The 16,201-nt window shown below is 56.7% G+C and overlaps 1 protein-coding gene across 8 annotated transcripts in view; it reads right to left on the reverse strand.

Moving 5' to 3' along the window:
* Positions 1-461: 461 nt before the first annotated feature.
* PML (PML nuclear body scaffold) overlaps positions 462-16,201 on the reverse strand; it is a 39,456-nt gene continuing 23,716 nt past the window's right edge. The window contains exons 5-9 of one of the 8 annotated variants that reach the window (XM_019441500.2): positions 14,230-14,367; positions 13,577-13,835; positions 12,483-12,535; positions 4,080-4,230; positions 462-3,029 (exon numbers count right to left, since the gene is read on the reverse strand). In XM_019441500.2, the coding sequence (XP_019297045.2) occupies positions 2,254-3,029; positions 4,080-4,230; positions 12,483-12,535; positions 13,577-13,835; positions 14,230-14,367 (1,377 nt within the window). In that variant the 3' untranslated portion in view covers positions 462-2,253. Of the gene's footprint in view, positions 3,030-4,079; positions 4,231-11,570; positions 11,872-12,482; positions 12,536-12,932; positions 13,004-13,576; positions 13,836-14,229; positions 14,368-16,201 lie in introns of those variants that run through there. The other 7 variants (XM_019441503.2, XM_053888854.1, XM_053888852.1 and 4 more) reach the window with 7 other exon arrangements.

Genomic DNA, 16,201 nt, shown 5'->3' on the forward strand with positions numbered 1-16,201 from the left:
AATTACACATTGCTAACATCCTGGGCTCCCCTCCCTCTTGTTAAGGGTTTTACCACCTGTGACTCTGGGGACACAAACAGGGGTGTGAGATTACCCGGCAGGGGGCAGAGGTGACGTTCTTACAGATGCTGGTCTCTGGCTCCTGACTCCCTCTAGAGGGTAATTCTTGAAACTGGCACCCCTTTTCCTCCATGTGCCTCTCCTTTTGGGAGAGGATCCCTGACGGGCCCACCCTGGGTCTTCTCTTTTGGAATGGGGGCGGGGGAGGGGCTCACAGATGTGAGCAACAAGGAGCTCTGGGCTCTGCTAAGCCCTGACAGGACTTCGCAAAGTGCAACTCCCCCATGTTCGGGAACCTCCCCCCCCAACCCCCGCTCCCCGCCCCGCTTTAACGCTTTAACGCAGACAAGAAGCTGCTCAGTGGCTCCCGGGTGGGCTGAGCAGAGTTTGGTGCCTGAGACTTTGAGCATTCACATCTTTATTAAAGGCTGCATAAATGGAGAGAGGGCAGAAGAGCCCTTTGTTCTAAAACCTGTGGTCAACTACATCTGCAGATGGCAAGCACGGGAGGGCTGTAAACCAGCGGGCACTGCCTCGTTCGGGGGGAGGCTGAGGGAAGAAAATACGAGTGGTGGCCCAAGGGCTGCCTTGCATTTGCCAGGATGGTCAGCACAGCCAGGCTGGGGCCCGGCCTCCTCTTCCCCTCATCCATCGGGCTGTTCCCACAGCTTTTGAGCCGGCACTCGCTTTACACTCGAATGCTATTTTAAACACGTCAAAGCTCACGGTTAGAGTTGACACTCCCACTGTGGTAGCTGGTTCCCATGTAATCCCTTCGTGGATCTATCTCCAGGGCACCCAGCGGACGGGGGCTGAGGTGTGGGCACACAGACTTCACTCCTGTGAAAGCTCAGGCAATAGGGGCAGGAGGCCCTGGGCTGTGGCCCAGCGGCGGGAGCCAAGGGAGGGGGAAGGGAGAGGAGATGGGGAGGGACAGTGGTTCTGCTAGTCAGAGGGAAGGCCCTGACCTTGCTGAGTTCTGCTGCTGCCCTCTGGTGTGACCACAGATTGAGGACCTTAGCTTAGATTAGGGCTGAGAGCCAGGGTTTAGGTTGAAAACCATCTTGTCCACTGGCTCGGTGGCTGCCGTCCATGCCTAAAGTCCCAGTATGGAGGAACTGGAATGGGAGCTCTGAGCCCATCTGGGCCAATTGGCCCATTTGACAGTGGAGACACCAGGGGTCATTTCCTAGGTCACAGTCAACGTGCCCAGTCGGGGCCAGGACTTTCTCTGCTGCTCTTTCGGGAAGCAGTCTATCAGAGCACTGGTTCTTAGCGGGCATCAGAACCAGTTGGAGAACGTGCTAAAACAGCTTGCTGGGCCCGCCTAAGAGATGCTGATCCCAGAGGTCTGGTGTAGCGACTCTCAGGGGATGCCAACGCTGAGGGCTCCTAGTGTGTGTGGCGGGCAGCCCTGGGCTAGAAGACATTCCTAATCGGGCTGAGGGGGCGGTACAGAGAGAGCAAAAGCCACCCTGAGAGGGGCTGATGGCCTGAGGACCAAAGAGAAAAGCCTGACTAAAGGAGAGGCATCTGGGTGGCCAGAAGGAAAGAAGCAAGCTTGGAAGGGTCAGACTCTGGAAGGTGGGACAGACATGGGGCAGCAGATTCTGTCTCTGCAGACACAAGGCCCCGTGGGGATGAAAATGCATTTTTATCCCCAAAGGAGAAGTGACCAGGGAGCCGGCCTTCAGACAGGCAGGTGGTGGGAAAACCCAAACTCATGATGGTGGTTTGGTTGAGAGGCACTTTGGGTGCCTGTGGGGTGTCGCCGGCAGGCAGTGTCCACGGGGGCTGTTGGCAGGTCGCCCAGGGCAGTGGCCGGGGTCAGGGAGGAACTGCAGGGACACTCGTGGAGGTGGCGAGTTGGGTGGCTGGGGGCCTTCTTCACGTAAAACCTCCCTGGTTTTGGCTCCTGGAGGAGAGGGGCCAGGTGTCTGGGGAACCAACCCACTGGTGCTCCCAAAGCCGGAATGGGGATTTGGTGGCCCCTGGGGGATTAGGACTTGGACTTAGAACCTTCTCTGTGGGGCTTTTCGAGAAGGGGAATTTGGTCCGAGAGAACTGATTCTGGACCAAATGACAACTGCGTACTGGGGCCCGGGGCCTGGAAATGCGGTCATGGGTGGGGCCTGCTCAGAGGCCTCATCCCTCTCGGCCCCCCTGAGATTCCAAGCCGGTCATCGCCTCCTCTCAGCTCTGCTGGGGCGCCTTTTCTGCCAAGCTGTGGCCAGCGATGCCTTCTGCCCGTGCCACGGCGGCCTCCTCCGACAGGCCTTTGAAGTAGCTGCTCAGAGCCTGCAGGTTGACAGCGCGCTGCATGGGGGGTGACGAGGTGGTCTGCAGGCTCAGGTAGCGGCTGTACTTCTTCAAGCCCCGCTCTGGGTCACGGCGGTGTGCGGTCAGCAGCTCGGTGAAACTCACGTTGTGGAGGGCCAAGAGGCGGGCCTCGGCCCGGAGCAGGGCGGCCGCCTGCACCAGGGGCTGCAGGGACGCAAAGCACTGCAGGCTGCTGAAGGAGTAGACGTGCTGGGCCAGCTGGGGGCCCGGGGAGACCTCGAGGAGGCGGCACAGGTCTCGCATGGCCAGCACGGCGGCCAGGGCGCTGCGTTCGCTCATGTTTCTCGCCAGGTAGGTCTTGGCCAGACTCTTGAGTTTGAAGCTGCTGGCCCTGGGCACGCGCTCCCGGATGAGGGGCAGAGCGGCCAGGAAGCCCGAGATGACCTCCTGAAACTCCCACAGCCTGTTCATGTCCTCCAGGGCCCGGAAGAAGTTGGGGAGGCCAGGCCCCCACAGCTTGTAGCAGGCCAAGATGGGGCGGCGCATGGAGCCCAGGAAGCCAAGGAAGTGCTGCAGCCCTACCTCCAGGGAGACGGCCTTGGAGTAGATGCTGAAGAAGGCCTCGGGCTGGATGAGCACGCGGAACTCACTCTCCCGGTTCACGGCTGCCAGCTGGCTAATCTTCTGGGCTGGGCAGGAGAGAAGGGCAAGGTGAGGCCCCAGGGGCGGGGTGGGGGGCCCAGGGCAGGAGCAGTGGAAGCTCTAGGACCCCACCTCGGGGCCTGCTGGCAGGACCCAAGCGTCAGCCTCCAAATGCAGCTCTATGCTGGCTCCAAAGGGGACAGGGGTCAGAAGGGGAGGGCGGGCTGCTTTCCAAACACCCCCTACTCACCTGGTGGGAGTCCAGCTCCCCCCTGCCCCTGTCCCCAGCCCCAGAGTTTGCCAAACAGTTTAGATCCAGGTCCCTCCTGTCCGGCTTCTGTTAGCCTTACCCGCCTACACTCGGGACCCTTTGTTGTTTCCACCGCATCCTCTCCCCCCTGCCCCAGCCTCCAATCCCATCGTCACTGAGCCGAGATTCCCAGCCCAGGCAGACAGCACACCTGCCCAAACTACTCCACTCAGAACATGGCTCACAGCTGCCCTGTGAGGTCTGCGAAGGACTCCCCTGTCCTAGGGAAACCCACTACTTCTGTCTGGCTGGGCTGGCCCCGTGCTGGGTCTGTGCCACAGGGCAGGCCGGAACCTTCTGGTTCGGGGAAGGGCATTGCGAGGCCAGGGTCAGCACCGTGGAGAGTTGAGGGGCTTCTGGGAGAAGGGGTCATCTTTCTCCGTGACCTGGGCTTTGTCGGCCTCCCTGTGGAATGAGCTCTGTACTCAGAACTGCAGCCACAGCTTAAGGCCTTGCTTGGATCGCTGGCCTCCTAGCAGTGACTTCCCACATTGTGTTCTGTTTACAAGTGTGTTGCCAAGGGTCTCTAGAGAAGCGCTGGTCAGGGGTGAGCTCACGGATGCACCTGCCTCATGCTTTCAGGCCCTGGAAGTCCTTATTCAGACAACCAAGTGTACACCTGGAGTCCCAGGGGAGGCTGGGACTCAGGGACTGCCTGCTCTCTGGCTGCAGTCATTGGCCAGAGCTCTGGGCTCTCCCGGGCCCAGAACATAGCTCTGCCTGCACCTACTTCGGGGGCTCAGAGACTAAGCTAGAAAGGGGTGGGGGTGGCCACTGGAGAACCCACTTTCACTGTCAATCTTGAGGTCAAAGAAAACCAGGGGCCTGTCTTCTGCTTGGGGGTCGGCGAGGCTCTCATCCAGGACCCTCAAAGAGCTGGGACCCTCCAGTTGGAGGTCACTGGACTCGCTGCTGCTGTCGTCCAGCTCCCGGGAGGACTGCAACACAGAGAAACCAACAGGTCAGGGGCCCGGAGGGCGAGAGGGGGGCGTGTTGGCAAGGTGAGCATGTGCCCACGGGCCGGTGTGCGTGTGTGATGTGAACGTGGGAACAGGAGCAAGCTGGTATGGTGGGGGGGGGGGGCATCCGCACACACATGCGGGAGAGAGGGGAAGGGGAAGGTGTATATCCGTCTAAGCGAGTGCGTGTGCATGAGGATGTGTGCGTATGAATGGATGTCAGTGTGCATGTGCACGTGTGAGGGCCGTGTGGGAACCACACGTTTGTGAGTAGGGGCGAAAGGCTGAGATCACGCAGACGAGTGTGTGCAAAAGCACGAGCATGGGAATGAATGCAAATGCCAAATGTGTGTGTGCACATCGGGTGTGAATTTATGAACCTGTGTTGACAGGTGTGTGGGAATGTGAGCATGTGTGAGTGTGCACATGGGCGCATAGCGCCGGGTCTGGAAGCTCAGGGAAGGGGCCAGTGCTCTGGTGGGCAGGGCCGGAGGGGTCTGCTGCTCCCTTCTCTCTGAACAGACTCAGAAGAAACACTTCTTGGGACGGGAGGAAGGAGCCTCATCTCAAACCTGAGGTTTCTCTGGAAGGGGCCAGGAGCTTGGCTCTTCTTGTCCCCATAGCCAGCCAAGGCTCCAGTGTCTTAGGGGGACCGCTCGCCTCAGGAATGCCACATCTGGGTGGACACACGAAGCCTGGAGGCCCTCTGTCATTTAGCATCCAGGAGCCAGCTGCTTAAGGAAGCCTCAGGCCCGGGGCTCCTCTAGCCTGGGCACCCAAGGCCCTGTTCTCACCAGCACCAAGGCAAAAAATTTGAAAGGCCTCAGGGTGGGGGAAGGGCTCTGTCTCCGTGAGCCCCAAGGGGCTGCGGCTACAGAGGGCGGTAGAGGCTCATCATCTGCAAAGCTGCCAAAGCCAGCCGATGTCTCGGGAGGCCTGCTCAGAACTTCCTGTGAATGCCACCTGTGGACGTGAGCCAGAGACCAGGGGGAAAGGACGTGGCCAACATCACACGGCCAGCTGGGGGTACTGCTGGGACAGAGTCCAGAGCAGCCCTCGGGTCTTTCCTACTTACAGGCTGCCTCACTCGGGGCTATCTGAAGCCTCCAAGGATGAACGCTGGCCTCTGGCTAATGTCCTTGGCTCGGCAGGTAATAAGCATGGGCCTTGGCCCTTTTATTCACCAGGTGAAACATTTTAACAAAACTTCAGCCAAGAGCAAAGTCCTTACTAGCCACAGGTAAAATATGCTGGTTTTCCCCAGGAGTGGCTGATTTTCACTTCATTGGCTTTTCATAGCCCTACCCCAGGCTCACCAACTTCCTCCCGGTCACTGATAGAGAAAGACATTCACTATGAATCCGTCTAGAGCTGCTCTTGCTTAGAGAAGCCTGGAGTTCGGGGATTCTATACATAAGGTCCCAATAAAAGTCTTCGTCAAACGCCTCGCATATCTGGATCCTCGATCGGCCACGCATCAAAGGTTTATTTTGCAAGGGTTGCTCTGCATCTTCTGTCTCACTGTGGCAGCTCCCTTTCCTCCCTGTGAGGAACCTTCTCCAGGAATCTTCCTCGAAGTTGCTAGACCAGATACTCCACCTTCTTTCCTTGAGGGAAAACCCAGCTGGTTTTTATCTTCAACCTTCCAGACATTGCCCTTGCACCTGGGGTGGTGGAAAGAGCTGGGCTCTCCTTGCTGTGTCCTCCCCCGGACTGAAGAGCTGTCCCTTTGGCTGAGGCTTCTCTGTCCCCACCGACACGGCACCCGGAGCTGTCTCATCTTCCTTCCTCTTTTGGCTCCCAGCATGACTGCAAGAGCCCGTGCAGTGGCCCTGAGTTCTTCTGCCTGCCTCCTTCCTTCTGGAATGTCTTCTCAGGCCTTAGAGCCTTGGTCACCTCTTTGGGTATCTTCTTTCAAGACTTGAGCTCCCGGGACAGCAACACAGCTGCATCTTTGGGCTAGCTCCAATTCCATACCAGGTTGTTTATTTTTTTAAAGTTTATTTACTTCTTTTGAGAGAGACAGAGAGTGTGAGCAGGGAAGGGGCAGAGAGAGGGAGAGAGAGAATCCCAAGAAGGCTCGACACTCAGTTCAACGTGGAGCCCTATGTGGGGCTCGATCCTGCAACTGTGAGATCACGACCTGAGCCAAAATCAAGAGTCAGTTGTTCAACCAACTGAGCCACCCAGGAGCCCCAACCAGGGTCATTATGATGGCCATCAGAATCTCATTTTTACGCCCTCCCATTGCCCTGGGGTCATTTTCTCTTATAGTGGCAGAATGTCTTTTGTCCTGAACTTACAGAAGAACTTGGTGGCTCCCTTAATAAAAGGACACCCCCTTTCTGCTGAGCTTGTCAATGGAGAGAAGGCTGGAACTTCCAGCTCTGACTCCTCTTCCTTTCTGATCCTTCCTCACCCTCGGGGCTACTGCACGGAGATGATCTTGCCAGCACGCCTTCCACTCAACTCCAGCCAGCTGTAAACCCCACTCCCTCTCCCTGCCTTACGTCCCAGCAACGTGGCCAGGAAGTGCCCGCATGCTTAAAAAGGACTTTTCTCAAGACCCAGGTTTAGCAAAAGGACAATCGGCATGAGAGGCTCTGGGGCAGGAAGGCTTTCTGCCCCCTGCTCACTACCCGAAGCCCTATGTTCCAATGCCCATAGCGCTGCCCGCTGGGCGAGTGTGTGGGCGGAGAGTGTAGACGGAGAGGCACAGAGACCCGGGCCCAAGCCAGGCAAGGGCCTTTTACTGGAAAAGGCTTGACATGTCCTGGGAAGGGAAAAGGAATGGTGGCAGAAGGCAATGGAGTGGGGAAGACTGGAGCCCGTGTGCTCGGCCTGGAAAGTGAAAAGTGGGGAAAGCTCCAAGGAAGTAGGGAGCGGACACAATGGGAGCTGAAGAAAAGAGGAAGAGGAATTGAAGATGTTCTGCTAAGAGCTGGAGGAGTCGAACTCACTTTAATATTCTTTAAAAGATGCAAGTAAATAATAGGATTCATTTCTCTCTTTTTTTAAAATGTTTATTTTTGAGAGAGAGAGAGAGAGAGAGAGAGACAGAGCATGAGCGGGGGTGGGGCAGAGAGGGAGACATGGAATCTGAAGCAGGCTCCAGGCTCTGAGCTGTCAACACAGAGCCCGAGGAGGGGCTTGAACTCACAAACTGTGAGATTGTGACCTGAGCCAAAGTCGTCCGCTTAACCAACCGACTGAGCCCCAGGATTCATTTCTTTATTATACTTGGTTAATGGACTTCTTTGACTGCAAAAGTGTGCTCAGACCAAGCCACAGGGGACCTGGGAGTTTCTCAGGACCCACATGTAACTAGGATACACGTGCAATCTGGCTTGTGAGCTTTAGTTCACTTGGATTCAACACAGATCAACTTAGCAGGGCAAGGGCATTCCACCTCCACGCTCCACGCGGCAGGCTGCACGGCCGTACCAAGCACACCCATATGGCTGGCTTGACATTTCAATCACCTTCCCCAAGTCTAGGTCTCTCTGGGAAGATCCAGCACCCCCTCGCCCCCGCCGGATCATATCCCAGTATGTACAGGGCACCCCCATTCAAGGCTGATACACACAGATGACAGATATACAACTGAGTCCCCCCATCCGGTGGTTCTCTCGTTTTTGGCTGGGCATTAGCAGCCTCAAAAATCCAGATGCCCAGGTTGCACCCCAGACCAGTTCAATTACAATCTCTGGGGCAGGGGGAGTGACACCCAGGAATCTGTCGTTGGTAACCACCCCTCCCCCCCCCACCCCCCCCAAGATTCCAGTGTGCAGCCAGGGTAGAGAACTACCATCCTACTGATTAACTCCATGTTTGGGCATCGGCCACTCAGGAGCTGAACTCTGATATTTGGCATCCAGTCGCCTGAAGTTGTCTCTGCAGTGCCCGACATCAATTCTTATCAAGAGTCCCCAAATTCCCGAGGGACTTCCTAAGCCCCCACTCTTAAACAACAGCTGGGGTCAGTTTGGCAACACACACAGATTGCTCTTTTTTGCAGACACAAAATCCCAGCTCTTGCAACGTCCGGAAGCCCCGCGGTACCTCATGCTTGTCCGTGAGCCGGACCATCCTGTTAGCTAGCCTATGGCCCCTGCTGCCCCCTGCGCCAGGCCCTCGGGGGACAGGGCTCCCATCTTCTGTTACACACACTCACCAGCATCCCAGCCCCTCCCCTGGATCGGTCGTTTCCCACGGGCCCCTCCTCCTACTGCTGGTCACCACTGCCACTGCAGTCAGGGACTGTCCCCTCCTGCTTCCTCTTGGTCTTGCTACTGCCGGATAGTGGGGCGAGTCCTCTGTCACAAGAGTAGCTGAGAGCATCTATCTTTTCCTGCCTTGGACCCTAACCCAGGGCCCAGGGCAGAGGCACTGCTGACCCACCCTCATTTCCTAGGATAGTCCTCACCCCAGGCCTCCACCATCAGGCCTGGGTCTTGCCCCGCCACCCAACAGTGGCGCCCCCCGCCGCTTCCGGCAGCAGCAGGGGCTCTTACAGACCACTCTTCCCGCACGAGCCGTCTCTCCCGGAGCCTTGCCCACCTTGCCAGGTCTGCACCAGAGCCTCCAGGCGTGTCTAGCTGCAGTCTGGGACACTTGGAAAATGTGCTCTTTTCATAGGCCAACTTCCACACACGGGAGGTGGGATGAAGGCCACGGACAGGAGAGGACATGGGTATGTGGGAGCCCGGAGCACCTTGTGGATGTCTCCCTGCTCCCCACCCAAGCCGCTGCGGGTACTCTGGGAGTGCCAGGGGTCTGGAAGGGAGCACAGAAGGTGGGTGAGAAACGCATGGAGGGGACCTAATTTGTTGTTTTTGCATAGATGTTTTTTAAAGCTTGGGACACATGATGGTTAATTTAAAAAATGTGTGTCTGGAGGCACTCGGGTGGCTCAGTTGGTTAAGCACCTGACTCTTGATCTCAGCTCAGGCCGTGATCTCATGGTTTGTGAGTTCCAGCCCCGTGTCGGGCTCTGCACTGATGGCCTGGAACCTGCTTGGGGTTCTGTCTGCCCTTCTCTGCCCCTCACCTGCTTGTGCTCTCTCTCTCTCTCCAAATAAGTAAACCTAAAAAAAAGAAAGTGTGTCTGAAGAACTGAAGAATACCAACACAAAAGCAGTGGTCCTCTGGCCCTCCCCCACTCCGGACCTGGTCTCCACAGGTGAGCAGCTGTGCTTCTAACTGTTTTAACTCTTCACCACCTGAAACACACTCCCTCCTTCCTGGAATAATTCAGACATAACCTGGCGACTCTGCTGACTGCTGAGGATCAGACTGACACCCCGCCCCCGCCCCCAGCAGTGCTGGTTTCAGTTTCTGCGCCCAACTGTCGTGAAGTCTGGTGAGACTACTGGCATGCCGATCCTTTCTCGAGCTTTCCTTCCCAGACTGCTACCTCCACCCAGGGTCAGTTTTGTTTGATGAGGTTTAGGGGATGGAAAGAAGTGCCCAGATTTCAGAGGAATTTAGAACATGGCTTAAAGGGAAGACTGAAAAATTGACTGGCGGTGAAGAATAATCGAAAGAGGGGCACCCAGGGTGGCTCTGGGGGCCTTGGTTTGTGTAGCCGGGCAGACAGTGTGACTTAACAGAGAGGAGAGGAAGAGAGATGAGTGATCTACGGGACACCCGAGTGCAGACGTCGGAGGGCCACTGGCTATCCTGGTCTGGCAGCAGGAGTGAGCGCTGGGCACAAGCAGCCTGTGGGCGCTAACTGAGGCCATGGGCAAGGCTGAGACCACAAAGATGGGCTGTAGCCGGAAGAACAAGGTGGAAAGGAACAGAGCCCTGAGAGGAGGGTGAGGAGGGGTGGCTGGAGCTACTACAGGAGCTGGGACAGGGAGGGCAGGGGTCCTCGAAGTACCAGTGAGCTCAAGGGGCAGGAAGCTGTGGCCAGAGTCCCTGCAGGCCAGCTTTCAGTATGGTGAGGTCCAGGGGGTGGCCATGGGGCTGGCGGCTGCAGTGGGGTGGGGCAAAGACCCCAGAGAGGCCAGGGTGCTGGATGTTGAAGTCCCCCAGAAAGAAGGCTGGACCTGGCTAAAGAGAGGCCACCTGGGAGGCGGGTGCTGGAGCCTCCCCTGTGTGGGGGGAGGCAAGAGGAGGTGTGAAATGATCTGGGGAAAGTGGGGTTCACCTCAAGAAAGGTGCAGAGAACCTGACTAGATGGTGGGACCGACACAGTCCAGGAGGCACAGAAGGCCTTGACCCACCTACCCACTCTGATGCTCACAGGGCGTTGGAAAGAGGGGACATGGTAACTCCACCAGAGAACCAAGTTTCAGTGCAGGGAGGACACAAAACCGCCTGCGGAGAAGAGCTAAGTCCAGCAGGGAATGTGATGGTCATGGAAGAAGGGGTTGCCAGGGCAATCTTTCAACAAATATTTATTGAGCAGCCGTATCTGCCAGGTCCTGGGATCGACACATTCCCTGCCCTCATGGGCTTAGGTCCTGGCAGAGGCCCAGCGGAAAGCCTCGGGGTGGTGGGATGGGGCAGTTGGAGGGGCAAAGGGAGATAAAAGCTTCCTATTTTGGGGCAAAGAGGCCTGGGGATGTGAGGAGCGGGCAGCCTGTATCTCAATCATGCCCTTTCAGGTGAAGAGGGCTTACGTCTCCCTGACGGGTCTGTGCAGCCGCTCCTTCCTTGGTCCGCTCCTTGACCACGATGCACGGAATGCCTACTGTGTGCAGGGCCTTCAGCAAATGGGCCAGGCTGGGTGGTGGGGTGCAGGAGGGCCGGGGAGCAGGAGCCAAGTGAGCGAGTGGTCACACGGTTCCAGGAGGACGGTGGCCACCAGCTACAGAAGAGGGAGGTGCTAGGGGTTCTCAGAGGCCTGTCTGAGGGGGGCCAGGCTGGTGGGGGGTAGGGGGAAGAACTCGAGGGCAGGGGGTTGGGAATGCAATTGGAGGCACCTCCAGAGGTCCTGGACGGGGTTCTCCACGGGGGCGGTGTCAGAATTCCCAGGGGGAGATCCTGCCCTAAGAGTCTGGGGTGCTCTGCCTCCCCCCACCCTTCCTGAGAGAGGTGTCAAGCTGGGAAGCCACAGAGAGAGGAACGGCAAAGAAGCTGTTGAGCCACTGGGCTATGTGGGGGGAGCCCCGGAAGGAGCGGCCGAGGGAGCGCACTGCTCCCCGTGCCCGGCCGCGTTGACTGATGGCCCTCTGGAGGTGGCAGGGACTCTCCTGGGGATTGGCAGGATGGCTGGGAGGCCCTGTGGCAGCAGGGGTGGTGGCCTGGACTGCGGGGGGAGGACACGTCCACATGGGGTTATAATACACTTTGAGGGGCAAGTGGAAGGCGCGGTGAAGACGGGGGGTACTCTGTGCTCTACGCAACAGGAAGCTAGTCCCGCGGCGGCTGCGGATGGCAGTGTCTTCCCGGTGACTGGCGGGCTGGCTGTGAGGATCGGCTTCAGGGACCGCAGGTTGTTCGGCGGGATGTTGGGGAGACCAAGCCGGGGGACGGCATGCGCCATGGGGCAGGCGGGGGGGCCGGCAGGGGTGGTATGCTCCTGGTGCTCTTGGCAGGGGGTGGGCTGGCGAGGAGTGTTGTGCAGCAGTCTCCATGCGCTCCATGCACTTTCCAATACAGAACCTCAGACTGAGGGCCGGAAGGGACCTCAGAGGCACCCAGTCCAACCTTTCCCTCTGTTCAACCCCCCTTTCCCCACCTCCATTAACCAACCTCCAGGGACAGAAGGGTGCAATCCACAAAGGTACTCGTTCCATTGTGGGATGCCTTTAAAGTTCTTTCTTATCGAGTGAACGCTTGCCTGTTTGGGCCCTGTACGGTGTTGCCCGTGCCCTCACACCCCTGCACTGACCCTCACTGGCTGCGATTAACTGGGGAATGGGTTCTTGCCCCCCCTCCTCGTTGAGGACTTAGAGGTCAGAGAAAACATAAGGAAGCTCCAGACAAAGGCATTGGCTAGTTCAGAAGAGAGACAGGGCTCTGGAAGGAAGCACTCAGCATTTCAGAAGAGTACATATGGTTACTGACAGCTCCTGCCCTGGTATAGAGGGAGGGCTGGGCTGGTTCAGGCCCGCAGCTGGCATTTGGAGACTGTCCTCAGGACAGCACAGAACTCACTGCCTCGCTGGAAAACTCCCCAGGTGCAGGGCAAGTCTAAGAGTCACCTGCTGCGGCTGGGTCCCCTGGGACCCGGAATGTGGGGAGGCAGGAGTCCAGGGCTGAACTTCTGGACCACTCACCGAGTTTTCGGCATCTGAGTCTTCTGAGCTGCTGATCACCACGACGCGTTCCTCTGAAACAGGGCAGAGGAGACAGAATTAGGCCCTGCCAAGATGCCCACTCAGTGGGGCCCAGGTGTTCTGTGAGAATCCCTGTGGGCCAGTGGATGGGGTGGGCGATGTGTGCCCTACAGAGGGGGATGTGAACATTCACCAAATGTGCTAGTATGGATCTGTTTATTCAAAGGGACTTTCCGTCACTGCCCACTGTGCCCTGTACATGAATACTTAATTCAGTTATTGGTCCTGAATTCAGAATCTGTTCCCTATACAGGCAGCTTGGCAAAAAAGCACCTGGTTTGTTTTGCAATCTTAAAGAAGCACATTGGTTTGTTCCAATTCTGTCTCATGAGCTGAGATGTTTGAATTAAAAGCTACTTTATATTTGGTTAATCAAAACCTTTTGATTACCAATAGCATTGTGAGCAAGGAATGTCGGTCAGGGCTCAGTGTGCAAGCAGGATCAGGGCTCAGTCTGAGACCTAGAATGAAAACAAAGGGGGCCTCTGGGTGAAGCATATCTAGGAAGAACTGTCTTGACCATTCCAGAATTCTATCAGTTGGCCTCAACTCATGCCCAAGAACTCCCAGTCTGGTGGTGTCCATAAAAGGTATCTAGGAGAAATGACGTACTTTAGCCAGGTGGCCTTTGCAGACAAATTTGGGAAGTGATGGGTGTGGACTTTACCCAAGGTCTCTCTGGGAGCATGCCAGGCACTCACCAACAGACACTGCCTGGGGAGACCCACCTTGTGCAGAGGCACAGTGCTGGGCGTTCGGGGAAGGGGCTACAGACCGTGGGTTTTAGCCTCTTACAGTCCCCACACTGGAATCCCAGCAAATCACACGGTAAACTGTATCCAATCTTATCCCCCAGGAAAACCATGGGCTTTCCCTGCGCCATTTGGTGGCAGCTGAGAGCAGGACACACAGGGGATGCTGTTGGCTTTGGGCTCCCTGGGTGGAGTGAGGATTTGGGGGAAGGGTCCCACCCCACCCAGCCCCTGGAGGACAGCACGTAGGCCTCAGCCTCCACTGCCCACCCACTTCCTTACCTGCCTCCCCAGGCTCGCCGGTCGCGTGGTTGCTGTTGGGCAGGAAGACCTCGTTTTCGATGATGGGGCTTTCAGGGCTGCAGGGCCCATCCAGGTGGGGTGGAGAGACTGCCTTGGAGGTGCTGGGCCTGGGTTGCTCGGGGGAGCTCCGGGCCAGCCGTGTCTCCTTCTCCTCCTCAGACTCCATCTTGATTGCCTTCCTGGGGCACTCGGTCTGGCAGGACTTCCTCTTCTGGGGAGTGACTGGGCTGCAGACCTCCTATGCGGTGGGGAGTCACAAGGCCGGGTTAGCAGCCTTCAAGGGTGCTGGGGTGGTTGGCAGAGATGCGAACCTGGGTGGCAGGGACCTGTGGCCCGTCCCCTTTGCTCCTGCTGTCGCCTCTGCTCTCTGCCACGCAGATCGTGTCTCTCTCCACATAGGAAGACCCCTGGGCTGCCATGCACACTGGCCGTCTGCTGACCACTGACTCTGCTGGCCTCTGCCTGCCCTGCAGTGGCTCACGCTTACAGGGGAGCTTCCTGGCAGGGCAGCCAAGAGCAAGGGAGAGAACAGCGTAGGTGCTGACTAAGGCCTGGCTTCTCAGGTGGGAACCTGACTGCCTGGTGGGATCTGGGCCTCCAGGTGCAGAGGCAGGGGGCGGGGAGAACCTTACCTCTCTGCAGGAGGCGTCTTTGATGGAGTAGGCATGTATCGGCACCGGGTGTACCCCGGGCACCGACTGTACCAAAGCCGTGACTGGGGTCTCAGCTGGCCCTGGGGCCTGTGCCTGGGCCCTCTGCATCTCCTCTGGCTGCGAAGTCCGGAAATAAGAGAGACAGAAATGAGTGGGTGGCAGGCCCAGGGCTGAGACCCCAGGCCTGGGGTCAGCCCAATCCCCAGGGCCTCAGCCAGCCACAGGTGCAGGCTGTCCAGATTCCCCCGGGGACCAGGAGTCCTCCTCACACCCTCCTTCTGACCCTGAGGTGCTGGCATCCAGGGGCACTTCAATTCCTGTGCATCCTAACAGAGCCAGAAGGTGACTGCTGAGATTACACGGGACCAACAGCGCCTAAAGGTTTGCTCGACAGCTAGCTCCGGGTTAACAAAGCGCTCGCTCCTGGTGGCAGCAATTCCTCTATAGCTGCAGAGCTGTAGCAGTGAGGACACCCTTCTGCTGAGCTGAAACCCTTCCAGGGAACCTCCCTGTGACCTTCACTCTGCCCCTGGGCCTTAACTCCCCCTGGGTCAGAACAATTACACACCTTGGCCAAATCCCTTAAAACCCCTCAGCCCTCAGTCCCCCTCTGTGAAATGGGAGTAATATTAACATCTGTCTCACAGGATACCATGGATGAAATGTGTTACCACAAGTAAAGTGCCTAGAAGAGCACCCAGCACTTAGTAAGTGCCACTGATGATAATGATGCTAAATATAGTTTTTATTGGCACTCTGAGCCAGGCACAGTGCTAACTATACATAAACCCACCCCAAAACGGACTTGGGCTGGTTCTTCAAAAAGTTAAACACAGAATTCCCATATGACCCAACAAGTCTTTTCCTAGGCATGTACCCAAAGGACTGAAAACAGATGTTCAAACAGAAACCTGCACACAAATGTTCACACCAGCCCTATTCACGACAGCCAAAAGGTGGACACAACCCAAAGGTCTACCAGCCTCTGAGACATCAGCCAAATGTCTAAACAGCCCAAATGTCAGACAGTCATACAGTGGAATTTTATCCAGCCGTAAAAAGGCATGAGGTTGGGGCACCTGGGTGGCTCTGTCGGTTAAGTGTCAGACTTTGTTCAGCTCGGGTCATGATCTCGCAGTTGTGAGTTTGAGCCTGTGTCGGGCTCTGTGCTGACAGCTCGGAGCCTGGAGCCTGCTTTGGATTCTGTGTCTCCCCCTTTATCTGCCCCTCCCCGGCTCATGCTTTCTCACTCTCTCAAAAATAAATAAACGTTAAAAAAATTTTTTTTAAAGGCATGAAGTTCCATACGTCAACATGGATGAACTTTGAACACATTACACTAAGTGAAAAGAAGCCAGCCACAAAAGAATACATGTTGTGTGGCTCCACGTATCCACACAAATATCCACAAAAGCTGAGCGCACAGAGACAGAAAGCAGACTGGAAGCTGGAGTGGGGGTGGGGGCGGGGCAGATGTGGAGTGGCCGCGTCATGGAGACAAGGTTTGCTTTCGGGGTAATGGGAATATTTGGGAACTAGATAGGTGGGGTGGCTGTACAAGATTTGGAGGGTGCGATGTCACTGAACTGTATACTCGAAAATAGTGAAAACGGAATTTTCCTAGATGAATTTTACCACAATAAAAACAATTATAGTTAAAATAATGAAATAGGGACCATCCTGTGATTATTGCCAATCTACAGAGAAGGGTAGGAGGCACAGAGGTGAAGTGACTGATTTCCCAAGGTCATATACCTAATGAGGGTCTGGACCAGGGTTTGAGGCTAGTGTCTTTGAACTGGTGGTTCTCTTTCCTGGTCACTGTCTCTCTTACATCCCCCCACACCGCCTTTCTCTATACTGTGTGAAACGGAAGCATCCACTGGGCAGTTCACTGAAAATAAGTGACGAATGACCTGGGAAGTGTCCCTCCGAAAGGGGAGGCCCAGAC

The sequence above is a fragment of the Panthera pardus genome, unplaced genomic scaffold, assembly GCF_024362965.1.
Source record: "Panthera pardus isolate Hobbes unplaced genomic scaffold, ASM2436296v1 HiC_scaffold_24, whole genome shotgun sequence".
NCBI classification, from domain to species: domain Eukaryota; kingdom Metazoa; phylum Chordata; class Mammalia; order Carnivora; family Felidae; genus Panthera; species Panthera pardus.